Below are 22,046 nucleotides of genomic sequence, written 5' to 3' on the forward strand. Positions count from 1 at the left end.
GGTCTCTCTTAATGTGCTAGGCTTTCCCTCCTCCTGCCATTGGAAGAGACTGAAATATCCTCCGGGGACGCCCACTCCAATCAGATCTCCAGCTCCCGATCTCCTCCCGGCGACGGTAGACGACAGAAACGTGGGCGTTCGAGGGGGCTGGCGGGGCGGCGTCTGCTCTAATCCATGCCGGGGCGAGACAACAATGAGGGGAGAGGCGCGAGGCGCGTGGGAGGCGGGGGTACAGGGCCGATCGCCACGGTACGGACGAGAGGGCGGAGGTGGGGACAAATGAGGTCGAACGGAGAACGCTCGTGAATAATTAAGGTTCGTGCGGATGTGCGTGATGGAGGCAGATGGAGGTGAGCTGGTGATTATTGAGTCTCTGGGGGAATACGTTCCAAACCCTCTGATCATGAAAGAATCCCTTTCGTATATATATATAAAAAAACGCATCATCCGCTTGTCGTGTGGCAACAGCAGCGTTCTCTGGGCCTTTGAGCATTACTTTCAGCGGTGGGGAAACCCATATTTCATCACAGCATGGAAGTATCAAGGTCGTTTTAGAGGACGGTGATGAGAGAAGTGGGTGGTCTGTGAGCTGTCGTTACTGAACCACCCTGGGAATGTCAAATGGGTACTCAGTCATCACAGGGAAACTATTATATTTCTCTGTTTCCCACTCTCTCTCTCAGTTTCTTCTCTAGAGACAAAAAAGGGCATTGTTAATAATGCGATGGTGAGTATAACTTCTGGGCCACTTTGTCAAAGATACAACACACACATGCAGAAATGTATGCTCATAAACACACACATGCAGAAATGTATGCTCATAAACACACACATGCAGAAATGTATGCTCATGAACACACACATGCAGAAATGTATGCTCATGAACACACACATGCAGAAATGTATGCTCATAAACACACACACGCAGAAATGTATGCTCATAAACACACACGTCCTCACCCACATATGGCCACACGCACAGACGCATGCACCACCCTCAACCAATATGTTCCAAACGGGATCAAGAATGGATACCCAGAAAGCTGCGGGTTGGCTCATTTGGTTAAGGCACCTCTGCCCCGGGGCATGCATGAGCCCCATCATTTTTCGATTTCGGACTATGCTCCATAGTCAAATTGACATTTGAACCACTCTGGGTATTGGAGGTTTCAGTTGGTTAGGGGTCCACTTGCATTGCTCTCTAGCGACCCCAACTGGTCAACCAGGCACCCGTGGACTGCATGCTAAAGCAGCATATGTGTTTGACGACTCTAGTCTATACAAGCAAGGCTGTAGTCTGCGATGTGTATTAAGAACAGCTTGTGGAACCCTGTGTTTCGTAGGAGAACCGTGGATGTCTCCTCTCCTGAATTGGCAGTGGCTGCTGAAGATATCTGGACATGTTCATTAGGGTGGGAATAGGACAAATGAATGAAAGATTAATGCCCCCTCCAGCACTTGCTGATCAAACTGCGTGCAATCACTGTCCAGATGTATAAAATGTGCCTGAAATTACTCCACTTATGCAACACCCCCTCTGAGTTCAGTAGTAAAAATAGGAATAGATACCAGGGGAAATTGTCATATTTCACTGCATTGTTGAATGTGCTACACAGAGGGGCTCTAAAAACATTACTGAGCTGATCTTCCCCTTACCTTAGAGAACCAGCAACATGAGCAGCATCAATGACCCAGTAACACCAGCATTTTTAATGCATACCACAGTTGGCAGCTAGAATACCCCGAATACTAAAATAATTATACATAAGTGCAATTATAACCCCCCCTCTCTCTCTCTCTCTCTCTCTCTCTCTCACTTTCTCTCCGTACTGAAATTACTGTACTGTTCAATATCATACTACATACTGTAACTGCAACAGAAATCTGTCAAGCAAAATAATTTGTCTAGGTTGGTCATTTTTATGCCATGTAATCTCTCTCAAACAGTTCAATGTTGTACTTGAAGCTTAAACAAATACTACAAGTACAAATAAAGAATATTCAAGAGAGACACTGCTGGAGTGGGCGCAAGACTGTGAAAAGGCAGGGTGAGGAGGTCGATGAACGCAGGCGATAAGAGGCTCATTTCAAAGGAGGAAAACGTAGCTTGAGGGACGGAAATACAGAGACCTGATTCAACAGGAAGCTCTCAGCAGGAGGAGGGCTTATCAAAAGGCTTTTCATCCGCTGCATGTACCCAGATAAACCCTTCTGCTGCATGGCACATCAGGCCAGCCACCATGCATATCATTGGAGTCACGGAGTTTCCCTGACCCAGACCCATGAGTCCTGGGCTGAACACGCTGGGGTTAGTGATCCCCTAACTGATTTGGGATCCGCTGGTAGTGAACAATGGGACTTTTACCTTGCACTTTGTTTATCAAAAAAATGTGCGTTGGCCTTCCCATCTCATACAAGTTAAATACTGTATGATGTCACATGACAGGTACTTCACTAATTCAATAAATATTTTGGTTATTTTAGCTGATGCCTTTGACCGCTGATTAGATTAAGCAGGGACAAACCCCCACCCCCCCCACCCCCCCCGGAGCAATGTGGGGTTAAGAGCTTTGCTCAAGGGGCCAACTTATTGTAGATCTTATTGTGGCTACACTGGGGCTTGAACTACCAAACTTCCGAGTCCCACTCATGTACCTTAGCCACTAGGCTTTACGCAATAAAGATTATTTCTCGAGAACTAACTAATTGCTATTGACAAAATTTGGTAATAAATTGAAGTACACCTATTTAATCCCCACATAGGACTAGATGGATATGTTTAGACAGATAGTTTAAGTTGCAATGCATTTGCTTGCTCTAAGTTTGCTGATGCATGTGGTGGTAGTCCTCAATAGTTCTATAAACACTGTGAAATGATTTTCAGTCCACAGTATATTGGGAGGCTCCTGGATGTCATGACCCCCACCAGAAACTCACAGTGGAGCCCACTAATGATGAGAGGAGCTTAGCTGGATTTACTCCTGACACTCCTCTTAATCTACCATCCTGTTGGCAAGATCTTTCAATAAAAGTAATGTGAACATGCTGATGAAGATCCCAGTGGAAGGAGACTCCCAAAATGAAAAAAACATGAACAAAAAATGATTTCACCCTATACAAATGAAGATTGTTAAAGGTGATAGAGAGAAAGAGAGAGAGAAGTAGAGAGAGAGAGAGAGAGAGAGAGAGAGAGAGAAAGACAGATTTGAGGTAACCAAACCTCAGGCCCAGAGAGAGGAGGAACAGAAGACTGGTCCAGAGCTGTAAATCTGACCAATCGGGTAGTAAAAGGAATGGTTCAGTGCTCACCATTTTATTCGGCCATTGTTTGTTAAATGCCTGTGCCCATCTATTCACTGACCTACACTCCCGTACAGTTACAGGAGGGGGTTGATCCACTCTACATCTGAATGGGATGATGATTGAGCACGGCAGACAAAAAATATACTGTAAATAAGGCCAGTAAGGCCACACACCAAAGGTCTACGTTAAGAAAAAGTATTTGCCTCCTTCCTGATTTCCTTTTATTGCACATTTGAGACACTGAAAGCTCTTTAGACAAAATGAAATAGACAAATGGAACCTGAGGTGAACAAAGCTATGAAACCATATGCAATAATAGAGGAACAAATATTCAATAATAGAGGAAATCAGGAAGGGGCAATTTTTTCTATAAAGGAAGCCATATAATGAATTGGTGGGCACTGGGGTAGGTGATGTCCCTAAATGTGTTCCCCGCGGTTTTTTATTTTATTGTTTTGTGTGTTTGCTGAGCTCTGCAATATAATGAGCAAGACCTGAGCAACTGGATCCTCTGCCACAGCACAATTCCAACAGCCCTCTGAAAACTGCATGTCAGGAAGTCCCGTAAATCTGCCAGTATCCATCATGCCCGTGTTCTGCTGAACTGTGCACATGAGATGGCTTCAAGCCCATTATTGTCTACAGTGGGCGGTTCCTGCTTGCAGACCTAGGCAGCAATAAGATATGTAGAATTGAGGCCCAGGCCTTGGAGGTAAGGAGGGAACCATGACAGCACAAAGAACCATGACATCTTCTCAACTGATGGAGTGGTGTTGGATGGTTGTCCTGGATAAAGCTGATAGCCTCATCTTTGTCATTTCAGAAATGCCCAATGGCATGCTAATATATCCATTGACACTTCTTTTTTGGAGAAACAGTACTGTGCTGCTTCTGTACAAAGGTGAATGAAAACATACCTTGTGCACAGGTTGAAACATGCTAATCACCAGATATTATAACGGACCACTCTAACAAGGATAAGAGCTTGTCCACCATTGGAAAGAAATAAACTTGTTTTTAGAGCGCATAGCAGGCTACATGTTCTGCATGGTTATCATAGAAACAAGATATATGCAAATTGTGCTATGATTAGGCAGTGCAGGTACACTCGATACCTGTGATCTTATTAAATAGCTAATGCCTAACTACTTGGATAAACTACTTGAAGATTACATGAAGTTACTTGCTAGAAGAAATGTACAGATTTGAGGTCAAAACTATTTTTGATTTACTTTATAATTTTTAATTGGTAATTATAATAAATACAGACCCAAATAAGCTAACACAAGTGTAACAAACGTAATACAGGCACATTTATGACATGCAGGTGGAAAAATATGTGACCCTGGCATTGTATTCAAAGTAGGCTAATGCGTTTATTCCCTCTTAGAATTTTAAAACTGTAGCGCATACTTAGAGGAGAATACTTACAGCACTTAAGATATATCTAGCGATGAACTATCAAGTTCAATACACCGCTCATTTCCAACAGCCTGGGAAACATATTACGTCTACATCTAGTTGATTTTTAATTTTGAAAAACACAACAAAATTAACATCCAAATTATACCCAGTAAAGCTATTACACAATAACATATACATAACCCATTCGTATTGTAACAATAAAAAATACAATAAGAAATGAAGTAAAATAAGCATTTGTCTACATCCAACAAACACTTCTAATTTTCGACGCGCGCCGTACATTAATCTGCAATCTTTAAATCTGATCACCTGGGAGCGATCAGTTTCAGTACTTCCCCACGCACAGTACGGTAGATGCAATTACACAAAACAGACATATTTTCTTTATATAAAGTCCTCTGCTCCACATAAAAGCTTTTTACTATCAAGAACTGTGCTTACCTTTTAATTTGCTACCATACGTCATTGAAAAAGGCTGCGCATCTATTTCCCCAAATGTGTTTCCAACAGTATTCTTCTCCGGCACGCTGATAGGAATGATATACAGTAGGAGGAGAGGAGGGTAGGTGACCAGTCCCTAGAACGATGAAGGGGAAGCGCTCTACAGTACCTCCTGCCTTCCCTCCTCTTCCACGAAGATGCTTCATAATATTCCCAAAGGAGCACTTTTCAATATCACGAATATCAAGCCTGCCCCCTGTTGGCCACGTCTTGAAAATGTAGAATATCAAATATAAGGGAGTATTTGGATGTGATGTTGGTGAATGAATATGAATGAGTATTTTACGTTTGGTGTATTCATACAATAAGTAAGCAGGATGTTTCGTTGTATTAAATATGACCTTTTTCAAATTAAAATGATACATTTTGGTTTCACCATGGAGAAATTACAGAACCTCTCTTTCTTCAGGGCAGCAAAAAGTTGAGAACAAATGACTTCACATGTGTTTCTGATTATTCAGGTGTGTTCAAATGGTTATTTATTGCAGTAAAATAGCTTTCAGTATCTAGTCTTGCTTTTAGGGTTTTGATTGCCTTTGAATTCTATTATTTGCCAACATGAGGACGAGACTTGTGCCAATGAAAGTCATGGATAAATTTTATTTACTAATTTACTAATCCCCAAACATGATATGAAGAAGCTGTTTGTAAGTTGAAATAAATGTGTCCCACCAAATTTCAGCTCACCAGCCAGTGCTGGACAAAGTACTAAACGTGACTACTTTCTTTTAAATAACATTTTAAAAAATACAAACGTTGAAGGTGTTTAGTCAATCAGACTCTGGTCAGGATGACTTTTATTGAATTCCGCACCTTGGCAGCTGAATGTGGCTGGGATGAGGGGCTGCAGAGGCATTAAAGGATGAACTGGCCACCAGAGATTTGCCTGATTACTTAGACCAGCTCATAGCCTTAGCCTTAGCCTGAGAAACCTTAGAGAGCGGGATGCACAGCATCAGGCCATCTTAAGTCGTCCTCGCTGGGCCAACCCTGACCACCTGGCAGCTGTTGTGAAGAGTCTCGTTGCTGAAATCCTGGTCTGGCCACCTGTCCCAAGTGTGTCATTCAGTGCAGTTAGGGCTGGAAGGGGGGTGGGGTGTAGAATGGGAGTGCCATCTCTGAGGGAGTGGCGCTGAATTTATTGCGGTCTCCTTGACTATTTCAGAGGCTCATGCCACAAACTGTCGGGAAAAGAGAGGGCCCATCAGTGAGAAGGCGATTACTGACAGGTCAGAGCACATCTCCAAACATCTTTTGCTCTCACACTCTGTTGCCTGCTATTATTTGTTGGTCTACTTATCATCTAACTGTTAACACCTTTATTGACTCTGAGGGACATTGTCTAGAGAGGAGGTTGGCAGCTAGTAGGGGTATCCTTGTAATGCCTCACACTGAACCCCTGTGATTTACTGTCCTTAACAGAAAACACAGGGTCCAGGTAGCGTAACTGATATAACCCTCCCTGATCAGTTGCAGATTGGGGATTCATGCTATTCAACTCCTGCTGGTGGATTCACCTGAACTCCTGCTGGTGCTGAGCCACCCTTGGCTCCGAGATCACAACCCTCACATTGACTGGACTACTGATAGGGTCATTGAGTGGGGAATTACTTATTTTAAAAACTGTCTAACTAGTTTGACTTTGCCTTGTAGCCCCTCAAGCTCCGAGTCTCAGCAGTCAGTGGAGGGCGAGGAGGAGTTGAACCTATCAGAGGTACCATCTGAATATTGGGATCTTTGCTGAGTATTCAGCAAACAGCGAGCCTCAGGTCTTCTTCCCTCACCATCCCATTGACGTTTTGAGGAGTCTGCTCCTGAAAATAAGGCCATGAAGGACTACATCAAAGAGGTTTTAGAGGCGGGGCAAACAAAACAAGTATATAAGTATAATAAACAAATATGTTCCAGAGGCTCTTGGATCATAAATTGTTAGTTAAACCAGAGAAAGGATTCAGTGTTGCTAAGCGCATTCTGCACATGGACCCTAGTAAGGTGCAGGCTGTTACTGAGTGGCTCCAACCCACATCAGTTCAGGAAGTGCAATTCTTTCTGTGCTTTGATCATTTTTACAGGAGGTTTATCAGACTGTTCAGTACTATTGCAGACCCCCTAACCAATCTCACCCACAGCTCTAACTCCTGCTTGATCTGGACTCCTGAGGCAGATTCTGCCTTTAGGGAGCCTAAGCGAGGCTTCACCACGGCACCTGTGCTTGCTCAGCCCCGGCTCTCCATCCCCTTCATCATTGCGGTAGACGCTTCCGAAGCTGGAGCAGGAGCGGTTCTATCTCAGCGAATCCGCAAGGCATCCACGTGTCTTCTCTTGTCGCCTCAGTCCGGTGGAGGGAAACTACAACATTGCCAATCAGCAGTCGCTAGCTGTCAAACTAGCACTGGAGGAGTGGCATCACTTACTGATAACAAGAGCAACTGAACTCTCGCCAGGCCAGGGTGGCTTTATTTTTTAACCAGTTTGACTTCTCCATCTCGTACCACCCAGGTACTAAAAATGGGAAGTCAGATGCCCTCTTCAGGATGTTCTCAGCTCAAGGAGGTCGACTCTTAGCCCATCCTTCCAAGCTCCCTCATCCTTGTGTGGCAGTCACCTGGGGAATTGGGACTGTAGTTAGGAAGGCTCAAAGTACGGAGCCCGATCCAGGAGGGGGGGTCCCTGTAATAGACTCCACTTCTGTTCACCCTCGTGTTCTCCAATGGGCCAATTCCGCCAAGTTGACAGGCCACCCGAGTGCAGGGCATGCCGTGGAGTTTCTGAACAAGCGTCTCTGGTGGCAGTCATTGGGAACAGACACTCAGAACTTTGTTAATGCATGCACTACATGTGCCCATAACAAGTCCTCAATACAACCACCAGAAGGTTTCGCGCAGCCTCTTTCTATCCCCTCCCACTCAAGGTCAGCACATCTTCTGGATATACAGGTTACCAGTCAACATTGTATCTGATCTGGGCCCTCAGATTTTGGAAGGTCTTCTGATCTCTGATTGGCGCTTTGGCAAGCCTATCTTCTGGCTTCCATCCCCAGACCAATGGGCAGACTGAGGGGTTAACCAGGACCTGGAGGCCATGTTGTGGTGCCATGCCGGAATATGCTCACAACCCCATGGTGAGTTCCTCCTCTGGGATGTCCCCCTTCAAATGTCAGTTTGGATTTAAATTACAACTGTTCCCAGATTCCAAAGGAGAGGTGGGGGTCCCACTTTGGTTGCAGATGTTATACCTGAAAGAGGGCACGACAGGCACATATACGAGCTGCTGCTAGACACCAGCAGCAGGCTAACCGACCTCACTGTCCTGCTCCTCTATTGCGGCCTGGGTAAAGGGTCTGGCTATCATCCCGGGATCTCCCCATCCTGGTTCTGTGTTCTGTTTCATGTTTCAGTTTGCCCTGTTCCTGACCACACTCCCCGCACCTGATGTGTTTCCTCATATTTCATTGCCCTCACCTGGTCCTCATTGTCTTGTGACCTGTGAATATAAGCCTGTCTGTTTCTTTGTTCATTGCCAGATTGTCTTGTGCCTCGCCTTCGTGCTTGTGGTGATCTTTCGGACACGTCACAGACTTCACGGAAGATCAGATCTCGTATCATTCTACTGCATCATTTGACTGAAATGAAGATATTTCCCTACCGCCGTCAATGCCCCGCACCTCATTATGCTGTGGGACAGCAGGCTTGGTTGTCCTCCCGGGACATTCCCCTTCGCACTGTCTGCCGCAAGCTGTCTCCACAGTACATTGGTCCCTACTCCATCAACAAGGTTGTCAGTCCCTCTGCTGTCCGCCTGCACGAAGATGAGGTCATAAGTTTTTGGTTGAATGGGAGGGTTATGGTCCCAAAGAACATTCAGAGATCCCTGAGCGTCATATCCTGGACCCCTCCGTCATCCGAGACTTTTTCCTTGAGCACCCCAACCAGGATTCTAAGGAGCCAGGGGTCGCCCGTAGAGATGGGGGGGTTCTGTCACACTCTGTGCTCCCATGTCCAAGTGATTTCTGTTTCCTGCCTTGGTTTCGTGTTTCTTGTCCTTGTTCGCTTTCCGTTGTTTTTCACTCAGCGTCTCATTACCCGTTTCCCTGCACTCGCACCTGTTTGTCATTTCCGTTAATTTTTCTGTGTATTTATACCCACCCGGTTTCCCTGTTTCTTTGCTAGATTGTTGTGTGTCACGACCATACTCTCCAGCTTTTTGTATTGTTCTGTGTATTGACTGCTTACCTTACGGTTTTCCTCAAGCATCAGAGTAGAAGAGTCTGTACATTTGCGCATACAAAAAAATAACTGAAATCAGAAATCATGGAAATAATTGTTTATTTACAGCACCAATTACATGTAAGTAACACTTTTCTGATATTTACAGAGAAATAAGAACACTTCAGAGTGATATTTTGCTCCATATATTAATGCTTTATAGGCTATACAGTATAAACTAGTAACAATATGTAATTCTTTAAATTTTTCAATGATAAAAAGGGTGTATACATAAACCTATAGGTATATTGTCATTTGGTTAATTCATGTATTGTGCGTGTAAATATATAGTGCAATCCATAAGTATTGGGACAGTTGTACAATTTCTGTACTTTTGGCTCTGTACTCCAGCACAATGGATATTAAATGAAACAATGAATATGAGGTTAACAATTTATTTTGGCAAGTCTATTGTTTGGCCTATGTCTCCGACAGTTTTTGCTTATTATTTCTCAGGCTCATAATGGCTCGTTCTCTGGTTAACAAATACCAATAACAGACTCCAAATGCAATCGAAAGCCTAGAATCAAGACTACATACTGAAAGCTTTCTTATACTATACCTGCACTAAAGAATACATCTGACTAATCAGAGTTGACAGCTGAGAAGCCACTTAAATGGTCCCCTAAAATGGGAGGACTATGCATAAAAAGGATGTATAACAGATCACCTGACATGGATGTAAATACCCTCAAATTAAAGGTGACAGCTTGCACTTTAATATCATATTAATTAATTAATTAATTCATTCATTCATTATCCTAACCCGCTTATCCTGAACAGGGTCACAGGGGGGCTGGAGCCTATCCCAGCATACATTGGGCGAAAGGCAAGAATACACCCTGGACAGGTCGCCAGTCCGCCAGTACCCACTGCACCATCCATGCCACCTAATATCATATTCATTGTTTAACGTCAAGTTCAATATGCTAGAGTACAGAGCCAAAAACAGAAATATTCAAATACTTACAGACTGCATATACACTCAGTGAGCACTTTTCTAAAGTATTTTCTCATAGTATTAGACATTAGTAAGGCCTATTACATCTTCTGCTGCTGTAGCCTATTCACTAAGAGGTTTGACACCTTGTGTGTTCAGAGATGCTCTTTTGCATACCACTGTTGTAATCTGTGGTTATTTGCGTTACTGTCACCTTCCTGTCAGCTTTGTGTCTGGCCCTTCTCCTCTCCCCACACTCATTAACAACGCATTTCACCCTCCAGAACTGCTACTCACTGGATATTTTTAGTTTTTTTCACCATTCTCTGAAGACATTCCCTATAGAGACTGTTCTGCGTGAAAATCCCAAGAGATTAGCAGTTTCTGAGATACTCAAACCACCCGGTCTGGCACAAACAATCAATCCACGGTCAAATGTCACTTAGATCACATTTCCTCCCCATTCTGACATTTAGTCTGAAAATCAGCTGAACCTCTTGTTAGCATGCTTTTATGTATTTAGTTGCTGCCACATGATTGGCTAATTAAGTATTTGCATTAACAAGCTAGTATACAGGTCTACACAACAAAGTGATCACTGAGTGTAAATACACACACACACACTCACACACAGTGCTCCAATGTAAAGTGTTAGCATTATGTACAAATACAAAGACACCAAAATATGACATTAGAAATGGTCCAAAAACAGAGTAAAACTCAAACTGATGTACATTACATACACTTTACACTGTCATGTTTAGCCTTTTGATTCATTGCATTAGAGGCAAAAATACATTCTGATTCAGTTCCAATTCTCCAGATATGACACATATAGGGACACACAGAACTTTCTTTGCACTCAAGCATTATTCTACATCATACATGACCCTCAATCTGAGTTAGTTGCATCAGGGCCACATACAAATCACTTACATGAGCTAGTGGGGCCATATTACATCCAAAGTCACTCCAAACAAGGTTGCTTTTATGGATTCTGAAAAAATACAAGTGATATGATATATTTTCCTTTGGCGCATAACTTGTTAAATATTGCTGTTTCCATCAAAGAGTAAAAAAATACCTGCCAAACAGAATGAGACACTCGTGTCACAGTCAGCTACACTGCCATTTGTGCTGCCAATGCACTTACAGTGTGTCTAAAAGCTTGGGCAGGTGTACCATATTTCAAGAGCAAAAGCAGGGCTCACATTTCTTCTTTGAAAAAAGGCCTAATTTTAATATGTGTATTCAAGGCACATGTGAAAGTAAAGGTACCGCAGCGAGTCGTACAGGGGTACAATCCTAACCTTCCTGCAAATGAGATATTGCTCACATTGCATGGGTGCATATGTCACACGTCAAGGTTATCTTACACTAGTGCAAAATGATGAAGGTTCTAGCCTTCAGGGATCTGGTGCATCCCAGGTTTGTGTAAGAAATGCAGCTATTTTAGACAATACTCTCACAAACAGACAAAATATTTTTACATGTAACATTCAGTACATGACCAAGTACCAAGTCAAGAATCAGGTTACTTACATTTTTAATCATACACATAGGTGGTGTCAAATTCCAGTCCTGGAGGGTCAGTGTCTCCAGGTTTTTATGATTTCCTTTCATTTTGCAACCTTGAGAAAAAGGTACGTGGACTCTAGCCAGTCAATGGCTTGAATGAAGTACTGAAATACATCAAAAGCCAGCAGGCACTGTGGCCCTCCAGGACTGGATTCTGACACCTTTGCTCTACACAGACCATTCACCAGCACTGACAGTCTCAAGACATTTAGCAAACAACTGCTTTTTTTTAAAATAAAAATGCATGTTTGCAATTTACAAATAATTTACCACAAGAAAATATAAACAAAATTTTATGTACAGAAAATGTCTTGTGCATAGAGCAAGGTATATTTATACACAAATAATTAATTCATGTTTTTTATTTATTTTACAAGCTACGGCTACCTCCACTCTCCAGGCTTTTTCTACTGTTAGCATGACACTGAAGATTTAATAGAAAAACCTTTGTTCGGGATGTAAATGACCTTGATTTTCAACCACCTAAAGATCAAGTCCACAATAACCTCTACAACAACGTGGAAAATATATAGTACTACACCTGCTCGAACCACAATCGCTACACGACAAACAGATTCTAGGTCATGTCTTGTGTCTCGTGCCCCAGTGACCCCTTGCACGAACAACACATGTAACTCAACTGGACTGAAGAACGAGGAGAGGCAGTGGTTGACACTGCATTTTGGAGAGAAGAAGAGGAGGTTGTAATAAGGAGCTCAGTTTAGGACTATAACTCTGCATTCCACATTTGGAGAAAGAAGGGATTCAAAAAAACTAAAAATTATAATTTGCAAAAAGAGCAACAAAGAAACACAAACCAAGAAGTCGACATCTACTGGTGTGGCTTTACTGAGTGACAGAATCCAGCACTGTTCTCAATATGTATCATCTCAGTAGCTCCCTGAGATCAGGGGCTCTCTTTGGGCAATATCACCAGGTGGCGCTAATTGGAATATTATTGTACAAAAATAGGAAGAACAGGTTTCTGGGTTACTCTTTCAACATTTTTTAAGATGGGTTGGTAAAGGTTTTTAGTCCCAGAAAGTTATCTCAGTTCTGTTAAAACTTTTTTTATTAGTATAAAACTATTGTACTAATATATGCCCTCATCTTCATGAAGATGGTGACAGGTGACTATGAAAAACTTTCAAATATTTACTTTATTAAATCTGTAGGATATTAATTTGTAGAAAAATATATTATTTGATATGTGGGGGGCATGTGTGTACCACCTATGTTGGGCTAGGGGGAGTCTCCAAAGATTATAAACTTATGAAAACTCACAAATGTACTATTCAGTTCCATTCATAGGTCAATGCACCTACCCTGTCTACTTGTGAATGTCTCGGTTTGTTACAGCACTTAAATCAGCCACCATACAGACAGAGATTTCATCCATTGATTTCTTGCATTTTTTAAAATATATTTTGCTTTTATTCCTCGCTAGAGCGAAGAAGCAAAGTTGCTAAAGGGTCATTTTACCCATACACTTATGGTAAGCTGTAAGTTTTGCAGCTTTTCAGGATCACTGGAAAAAGAGGCCACCACCTTACCCATCCCCTAACCCTACCCCAAAAAGAGGTATGTAATCCACTGAACAGATAACTGGGCCATGCTCAAAGCTTCCAAACGAAAGCATATCATAAAATCAATGGATAGGAACAGCCATTACACTTCACGCTGAGTGTTCTGTTCAAAGCAGCTGACCTCCAGATCAGACCAAAAAATTGGCCAAATCTGCAGCTTTAAAATGGCCATCCCCACCTCCCCTACCCAATAGATTAAAGTACTGTTTTAATTTTTGGTTTCTTGGCAACTGAAAATAAAACAAACAAGAAGCTACACCAACAACAGCCGTCAGGATGCTGTAGCAAAGCGATTTAGTAGCCACAAGCGCCTGGAGAATAGACCCTTCCCATCTCTGTATTTACGTGAGCAGCTGTGATGGGCAAAACAACGGGTTCCCTTCCATTTGCAAGACAGATTTTTCTATAAATATTAAAAATAAAAATGCCAGGCCTATGCTGCAAGCATCGCGGCACACTTGAAACAAAGCTTGTCGAGCGGATGGCAGTGACAGTAGCAAACCCCCGGATCCTTAGAGATCTCCATCTTCCTCTTCTGCGGCATCAAGCCCGTTGCAGATAAAGGCCTCTTTTTCGGGGGCAATGGGGTCCCCATTGAGTGTGCAGGCTGGCTTGTACCCAATGAGGTCGGCCTCAGTGCTGGAGCGTGCCAGTGCGGCCTCTGTACTGTGTCGGATGCCATAAACAAAGTATATAAAAAACCCTGGGGAGAGAACACAAGACGAATACATGAGAAAACCTTCACTATTTTGTGCTTAGTGATGATCCCTGCTGAACGAAACGGCTCAAGCTAGGTTTTGAAACAGCTGGTAGCTGGTTGACCAGTTCAGATCAGCTCCCAGCTCGACATGGTTTAGCTGGTTGACCAGTTCAGACCAGCTGCCAGCTAGACCAGCTTATGACATGACCAGCTTGATTAGTTAAATTTTCAAGCCAGCAAAGCTGGATTTTACAGCAGGGATGACTTCACAACAATGCTGTCGACTATGAGCGACACTGTGCATATGCTGCACGCCTGGCTATCCTGTGACTGGACCACAATGAGCAGGTTTCCACTCTCAACAACCTTTGGTATTCATACGTTAATTTTCCTGGCATTCTACTAACTCTCGGGTTGAGCCAAACACCACTGTGGAAAACAAGGTTGCGTGAATAGTGTGGTTTACCTATGGTCATCCAGACAGCAAATCTGACCCAGGTGCCCCGGTCCAGCTGCATCATCAGGTACACGTTGACGAACATGCTGATCACTGGGAGAAAGGGCAGAAGGGGTACCTGCCGGAAAAGAGGGAGGGGGGACATCGGATAGATGTTAACCCTTCGTCTGTAGAGCTTGTGTGCTGCTCCATTTACTCTCATGCTTCTAGATGCTACGTGTGATTAATTCAGTTCAATTCAGTTCAGTGCATTTTAGGGACACTGTCAAAAATACACCTTAGAGTGAAAATACAAAACTAAATTAGACAAAAAAAACAGTCCTAAACCCTTGAAAGCAAGCAATTGAGGTAAGAAAAGCCTTCCAGTGGGAAGAAAAACACTCAAATCTTAGTGGGATAAAATTCCCCAACGGGAAGAAATCTTGGTCGGACCCTGGCTATAGAGGGGGAGCCCATCCTCTGCTGGCTGACCCGCTGAAATAGTTAAGATAGAATGAATGGTAACAGGAATGTAAACGAGAGATCTAGCAGAGTAAACAATTAAATGGGTTGGGTAGGTTAGCCAGAGGGAGTAAAATTGGAGCAGTGTCTATGTTCAAGCACCACTAAGCAAATGCTCCTGTTTACATTCATGAATCACCACTCAGCCTAGGAACAGCAAACTGGTCCTCATGTTGACAAATGCTAATAACAGATTCTGAAAAAAAAAAAGATCAAAGGCCTAGAATCAAGACTAGACACAGTACCTAAAGCTTTCTTAAGCCTGCACTAATGAAGTTGATTCATTAAATTCATTAAATGCCAACCATTTAATGAAGCGATTGAACTTCATTAACTGATAACTGTCTCAGCTTTTGGTCCCCTTAAAAGGGGGACATAAAAAGGATGTAATTCCAACACATGGATGTGAATACCTTCAAATTAAACCTGACAGTCTGCCTTTGGCCTCATATTCAATGTTTCATTTCAGGTCCAATGTGCTGGAGTCCACTGTCTAAACACTTATGGACTGCATATATGAATGCATATATTTCATATGCATATATTGTTGTTTAAAATGTGCTTTATAAATCAAATATACTCACTTACTACTACTAACATACAATGCAGTCTGTAAGTATTTGGACAGTGACACACATACAGTCATCTTATTCAATAGTTTGTTAAAAATCGTTTGTTTTTTTTGTTTTTCCCTTTTTTCTCCCAATTTGGCAGCCAATTGTACCCCGTCTAATTCAATTAGGGCCAGTATTAGATACACCGCCCACACCCCGTCCCTCGGCGGCCCTACAAGAGCAACACGCCTTCTTCAAGCCGTCTCGCCACATGCTGGTAACCATGATTCCGAGGCGCCCGAGGTGCTTTTTATTTTTTTATTTTTTTATTGTGCGGCGATCTACTAACCCTGCCAAGTCCCTCCCCCTGGAGCAGTGAGTCAATTATGCTGCTCCACACGAGCCAGCCAAACTTGGCTTTTGGCAGGACCGAGAATCGAACCCCGGTCCCTGGTGTGCAACTGCAGCGAACTGCAACCGCAAGTCTGTGCCACCGCGGCCCTTTACAAATCCTTTGTAATCAATGACTGCCTGAAGTCTACGACCCATAGACATCACCCAATGCTCGGTATCTTCCCTGTAGATGCTCTGACATTCCACTTTTTGGCCCGAAAAATATCCTTGGTTGCTTTGGCAGTATGTTTGGAATGTTGTCCTGCGGCACGATGAAGCTTTGTCTAATCAGTTTTGATGCAGACAAGCAGACAAGATGTTTCTGTATACTTTGACAATCACTCTGTGCTGCTAGCAGTGATATTATCAATGAACACACGTGAGCCGGTTCCAGGGGCAGCGATAACATTACATCCACCATATTTCACAAATGCGGGGGGGGGGGGGGGGGGGCTCTTCCTTTTTTTAAGCCACATTTTTCCATCACTCTGGTACAGGTTGATCTCCACCTCATCTGTCCATCACACTTTGTTCCAGAACTCTACAATGTACGTGTTTGCTGACTGAAACCTGGCCATTCCATTCTTGAGGCTTGTCAGGTGTCTGCATCTTGCGAAGAACCCTCTGAGGTTATGCTGGTGTAATCTTCTGTTGATAGTCATCTTTGAGACATCTACACCTACATCCTGCAGAGTGTTCCTCAGCTGTCACTACACTGGTCTTCCATGGTCTACCAGGTTGTTTGCCATTGCTGAGCTCACCAGTGCATTCTTGATACCTCATCAAACAGTTGATTTAGTAGATGGCACTGCAGATCCAGATGCAGCTTGCACTCCGAGACCTTTTGCTTTGACTTTTATGCATGTTTCTTAACACACCTGTTCAAGAAACATTTTTATGCAGCCAATTGTGCAATTACTTTTGGTCCCATAAAATTGTGAGGACTATGTATAAAAAGGGGAGTAATTCCTACACAATTCCCCCAATATATATGGGAAAACAAATTACAGCTGAAAGTCTGCACTTTAACCACATATTGATGTGATTGAAGTACAGAGCAAAAACAACAAGAAAATGAGTCACTGTCCAAATACTACACCATTCTGTCATGCTGACCCCAGCACGGCAGAATTTAAACACAAACAGAAAATAACTAATGACAGTCGTATTGAAGTACAGTAGAACCTCAGAGAACTGGAATGAAGGTCGTTTGGAACATTGATATTTTCGGATCTTTGAAAGTGACGCTGAAATACACAGCCTGGGCGGGGGATGGAACCGGCGACCCTCGGATTGCCAGACAACTGCTCTTACCGCCTGAGCCAATGTCACCCCGGTCAAACAGTAACTGTCAAATAAAGAGGATGGTGCAGTGGGTAGCACTGCCGCCTCACAGCAAGGAGGTCCTGGGTTCGAATCCCTGTCGGCCGGGGCCTCTCTGTGCGGAGTTTGCATGTTCTCCCCGTGTCTGCGTGGGTTTCCTCCGGGTACTCTGGTTTCCTCCCACAGTCCAAAGACATGCAGGTTAGGCCGATTGGAGAGTCTAAATTGCCCGTAGGCATGAGTGTGTGAGTGAATGGTGCGTGTGCCCTGCGATGGACTGGCGACCTGTCCAGGGTGTATTCCTGCCTTTCGCCCAATGTATGCTGGGATAGGCTCCAGCCCCCCTGCGACCCTGATCGGGATAAGTGGGTTCAGATAATGGACGGATGGATGGATGGATTTTTTTTAAAAAGAGCCAAATCTGCATTGTGACGTTGGTGAAGCAACAATGTTTTCGCACTCTTGTGGATGAAAAATCAATGGTGAGCAAAATACAAAAATACACTTGCATTGGTTGTGGCCATCAGTGTGACACAATCTTTGCTAGATTTTAAATTATTTGCCTGATTCTTGCTTTCATCCAGCAAAAAATTTTGTTCTGGACTTTCCTTGTAGGCAACTCTAGATGAGATGATACAACTGCAAAAGCCTCTATCCATACCCTGTTCGGGTTGACCAAACGTTTTGTTTTTCTAAGGTACGGATCTCTGACGTTCTACTGAACATCTGCAGCATTTTTCTTTTATGGGTCATCAGCTTTGGTTTGGGGCTGTAGGTTTGTATACTAGCTATGAAGTGAGAAGTGTGTGTCTTTAAAATACACACCTTGAAGGACAATTTGGTCTTGCTTTCAGGTTGCCTCCAAATAATAAGGGTTAGACACAGGCACGCTGTTGCCAGAATGCTGAGCACTGCCACGTTCCACGGCATCACCCCGCCCTGAACTGCCAATATGCAGAAGGCCAGAATCAATAATCCTGAGAGAGAGAGAGAGAGAGAGACAGAGGGAGGGAGGGAGAGAAAGAGAGGGAGATTGAGAGAGAGCAAAGTGAAAAATAAGTTATACTATTCACCCACTGACCAATTCCCACCTTCTGGGGTCCTGAATGTGTAGAATCAGCACAGGGGATGAAAACCATTTCCAATATGCTACTGGTTTGTCTGGTTTTAACAAGAGGGGTGGAGGGGAAACTCTGATAAACGGCGGAATATACAGAAAATACGGTGTGAGTGTGTATGTGTGTGTGTGTGTGTTTTGCGCAGGGGGGTCGGCTGCATTGTATACCGAGCACGCTGGCGCAGATGTTGACAGAGAAGCCAGACAGACTGGTAGGCTCGACGTTCTCCGGGAAGAGCAGGGTCTTGGCACTGAAGCGTTCCTCGCCGAGCATGCTGGTGCTGGACGCACCGATGGACTCGCTCAGCTCTATGTCCTCCTGCGTGTTAGCCATCTGGTACGCCTGGTTCGGCTGCTCTGGTTGGTACCTGCGCGACAAGGAGATCAAAACCATGTATGGATGGTAGAGACCTGGGTGAAATACGTACTTTTCTATGCGTTACTGAGCTTGTATGATGGTGCAGTTGAACCTTTGAAATACTCCTGTGAAAAAGTGCAAACCACTCTTTCTGGTCCTCTTGATTGTCAAAATTGCTTCTGGCAAGATCAATCAAGCACAATGACGAAACAATGACGTATTTGGCCCAGGTCGGGTATGGTACAGTGTGTATGGTACATCACGTACGGTACAATGGGACATACCTGAGAACAAGGACACAGGCTGCCACCAGAGTGTAGGCCAACAGAGTACCGATAGACATGAGGTCAACCAGGTCCTTGAGGTCAAAGAGGAAGGCCATGACCGCTGTGAGAAGGAAACATCTGGTTACGCACATGCTGGCTTGACGTGAAACAAGAAACATTAAAGATTGTTGATGTTCCGCATTTTTCCACTGCAAAATAATACTGTTATGATTTGATTTCCCCCCTATAGGGCGCCATTCATGAGGCAGTTTTATTAAATCAGTTTTTAGTAGTCCTCTGAAGCCGCATTACTCTAGCCTGTCATTTAAATTACAGTTAAAATGACAATTAAAAATCAATCAATCAAAACTCAGTTAAATCACAAACTCAATATGCCATACATTCAACTGATTAAACATGGCCCACCAACAGGGGAAAGCCGTGCTGAAAAAAGCTGGTAGCTGGTTGACTAATTCAGACCAGCCCCATGGTTAACATGGTTTGATTAGCTCAAGCTATGTTTTGAAACAGCTGGACATAGCTGGATTTTACGTCAGGCAGGAATCCAGCTGCAATACAAAATGTTTGAGCCAGATGCTAGACACACCTATAGAGCAGACATAAACATGGACAAGCCTAACAGGTCACCCAACATCAAAACAAAATGCAAACTGCAAAAACAAGAACATGGTCCACATGTTGGTCACAGAGCAATTAAACAAATTACAGTATATCCATCCAACATACATCAAATGCTGTACATACAGCTTTCACATTACATTTGAGGTACATACTACTATCATAAAAAAATATTTTACTGCACACTATAATGTAAGGTTCAGAAAAGACCATAATACTAGTGACAGACAAGCAAACGTTGCAGCTGAACAGGAGACTGCTTTTGTAAATATGTTCCTTAAAAACAATGCCCTCTGCCTGAAAGACGTAAAAGATAAAATCGAATTTTGTTTTTAAAAATATCACCACTTTCAGTTTGGCCAGTATTGACCAAGTTTTGAAGAGGAAAGTGGTCACCATGAAGCAGGTCTACAAGGTACCATTTGAATGAAACAGTGCCATAGTGAAAGAATGCACAGTAGAATGCATAGCACAGGAATGAACTGTACTGTCTGAAATAATATGGTACACTACAGGACTGTGTGGATGAAAACATACACTGTATGAACTGTAGACAGCCTAAAACATTTTGTTAATTTATTTAGTTTTTCTATCAAGACTAAATGCAATGATTTGATGTCCTGTTCTGAGAAAGAGAGTTGTTTTACTTTTTTGCTGTGTTTAGTGAGGTTTTGAGATACCATTTTCTTTTTAGACTGTATGTGATTTTGTTAATGGTATGGAATACATTTTCATAATGAATTTGCTGTTACGCAAACTGAAACACAGTTTTGTTATTTGTATCACCTATTCTGAAAGCCTGCACTATTGTTTCTAACAATGCAATGGAGAACAACTGTATATTCTGACTTCATATCAAATGATTTTTCCACTCGTCAGCAAAAGCGCTAAGGCATGGCCTGTATCTAATGTTAGGCACTAACATTTCACATCAGTGTTAACAGGGAGCATAATAATGCATGATTGCACAACTACATATGCTAGATCCTGTTTTATACCTGGACAGTTGACCTGACAAGTAAGGCTAATGCAAGGTCAACCCACCAAACACACCAAACAATAAACAGATACAAACATACCCCATGTGGTATTTTTTCCACACTCTTCTATAAGAGGCTTAACTTTATTTATTTTTTACCACGAATAAATTCCATGTGACATGTCTAAACCAATCAGAAACAAAAGCATGATTATTGTTTCTTTTTTAATTACACCATTGATTGGTTGCTAAATGCTGAATTTTTCTGGAATATCCATGAATCCCTATCTTTGTACTAAAGCAGTAACATCACAAGAGCAATGCAGTTTTTTTGTCAAGCCACTCAAGGCCTGGACAAAGTCTCCCCACAGTCACCACTCGCCCCTACATGGCCACCGATCTTTGTCACTGGCCAAAGCACCACTTACCGCAAGCTCATCCAACATGCCCGAGCTTACCAGAAATGAACCCTGCCGCCATGGTGGAGGCGATGGGCGTCTTCCTCTCGCTCAACCGCCCCAGAAACGAGAAGAGCAGACCGTCTCTGGCCATGGCAAAGATAATTCGGGGAAGGGGGAACATGGAGCCCAGGAGACTATGCCAGGGGTAAAGGGAGGTAGGGAGGTGGGGTGGTGGGGAGGTAAGGGTACAGATTCATAACAAACAAAAACAAACAAAAGAAATTCAGGGGGAAAAAAAACAGGACCGCCATGGCACGGTCAGACATAGCTTCAACCGCAGCTCCGAGTGCACTCTTCTCCTAACTAAGACTGTGGGCAGTTGTGATGCATATTTGTACTGCTCAGTACATTTATGCATTCCAATGATAATAAATAATACCATCTATTGTCGCCCAATGGAATCCCGCAACAGCTATTGCAAGGTAAGGTACCGACCAGGAGCACCAGAAGCAGGTACGTGCTGACACCCCATTTGAGGGAACAAGCTGTAGGGAACCAAAAAGCCGGCATGTTAGTGCTATTAAATCCTAGCCTCACCTGCTACAATGCCTGATGTTAAAGTAGCAGTTAAGGGGGTTTTGGTTCTCGGGTTGATTTTGGCCAAATATTTGAAGAGTAGGCCGTCTTCCGCCATGGCCCAGATGACTCTGGGCATTGGAAACATGGCCCCGAGCAAGCTAACAAGAGGGAGAGAGAGAAC

At 43.3% G+C, this 22,046-nt stretch overlaps 1 protein-coding gene across 4 annotated transcripts in view; it reads right to left on the reverse strand.

The window, feature by feature from the left end:
- Positions 1–9,537: 9,537 nt before the first annotated feature.
- Positions 9,538–22,046, reverse strand: part of slc7a1a (solute carrier family 7 member 1a) — a 37,914-nt gene continuing 25,405 nt past the window's right edge. For all 4 annotated transcript variants that reach the window (XM_061248197.1, XM_061248199.1, XM_061248200.1 and 1 more), the window contains exons 7-12: positions 21,344–21,480; positions 19,286–19,388; positions 18,812–19,011; positions 18,352–18,503; positions 14,765–14,873; positions 9,538–14,301 (exon numbers count right to left, since the gene is read on the reverse strand). In XM_061248197.1, coding sequence (XP_061104181.1) covers positions 14,111–14,301; positions 14,765–14,873; positions 18,352–18,503; positions 18,812–19,011; positions 19,286–19,388; positions 21,344–21,480 — 892 coding nt within the window. In that variant the 3' untranslated portion in view covers positions 9,538–14,110. The remainder of the gene's footprint in view (positions 14,302–14,764; positions 14,874–18,351; positions 18,504–18,811; positions 19,012–19,285; positions 19,389–21,343; positions 21,481–22,046) is intronic.

The sequence above is a fragment of the Conger conger genome, chromosome 7 (genome assembly GCF_963514075.1).
Source record: "Conger conger chromosome 7, fConCon1.1, whole genome shotgun sequence".
Taxonomy (NCBI): Eukaryota; Metazoa; Chordata; class Actinopteri; order Anguilliformes; family Congridae; genus Conger; species Conger conger.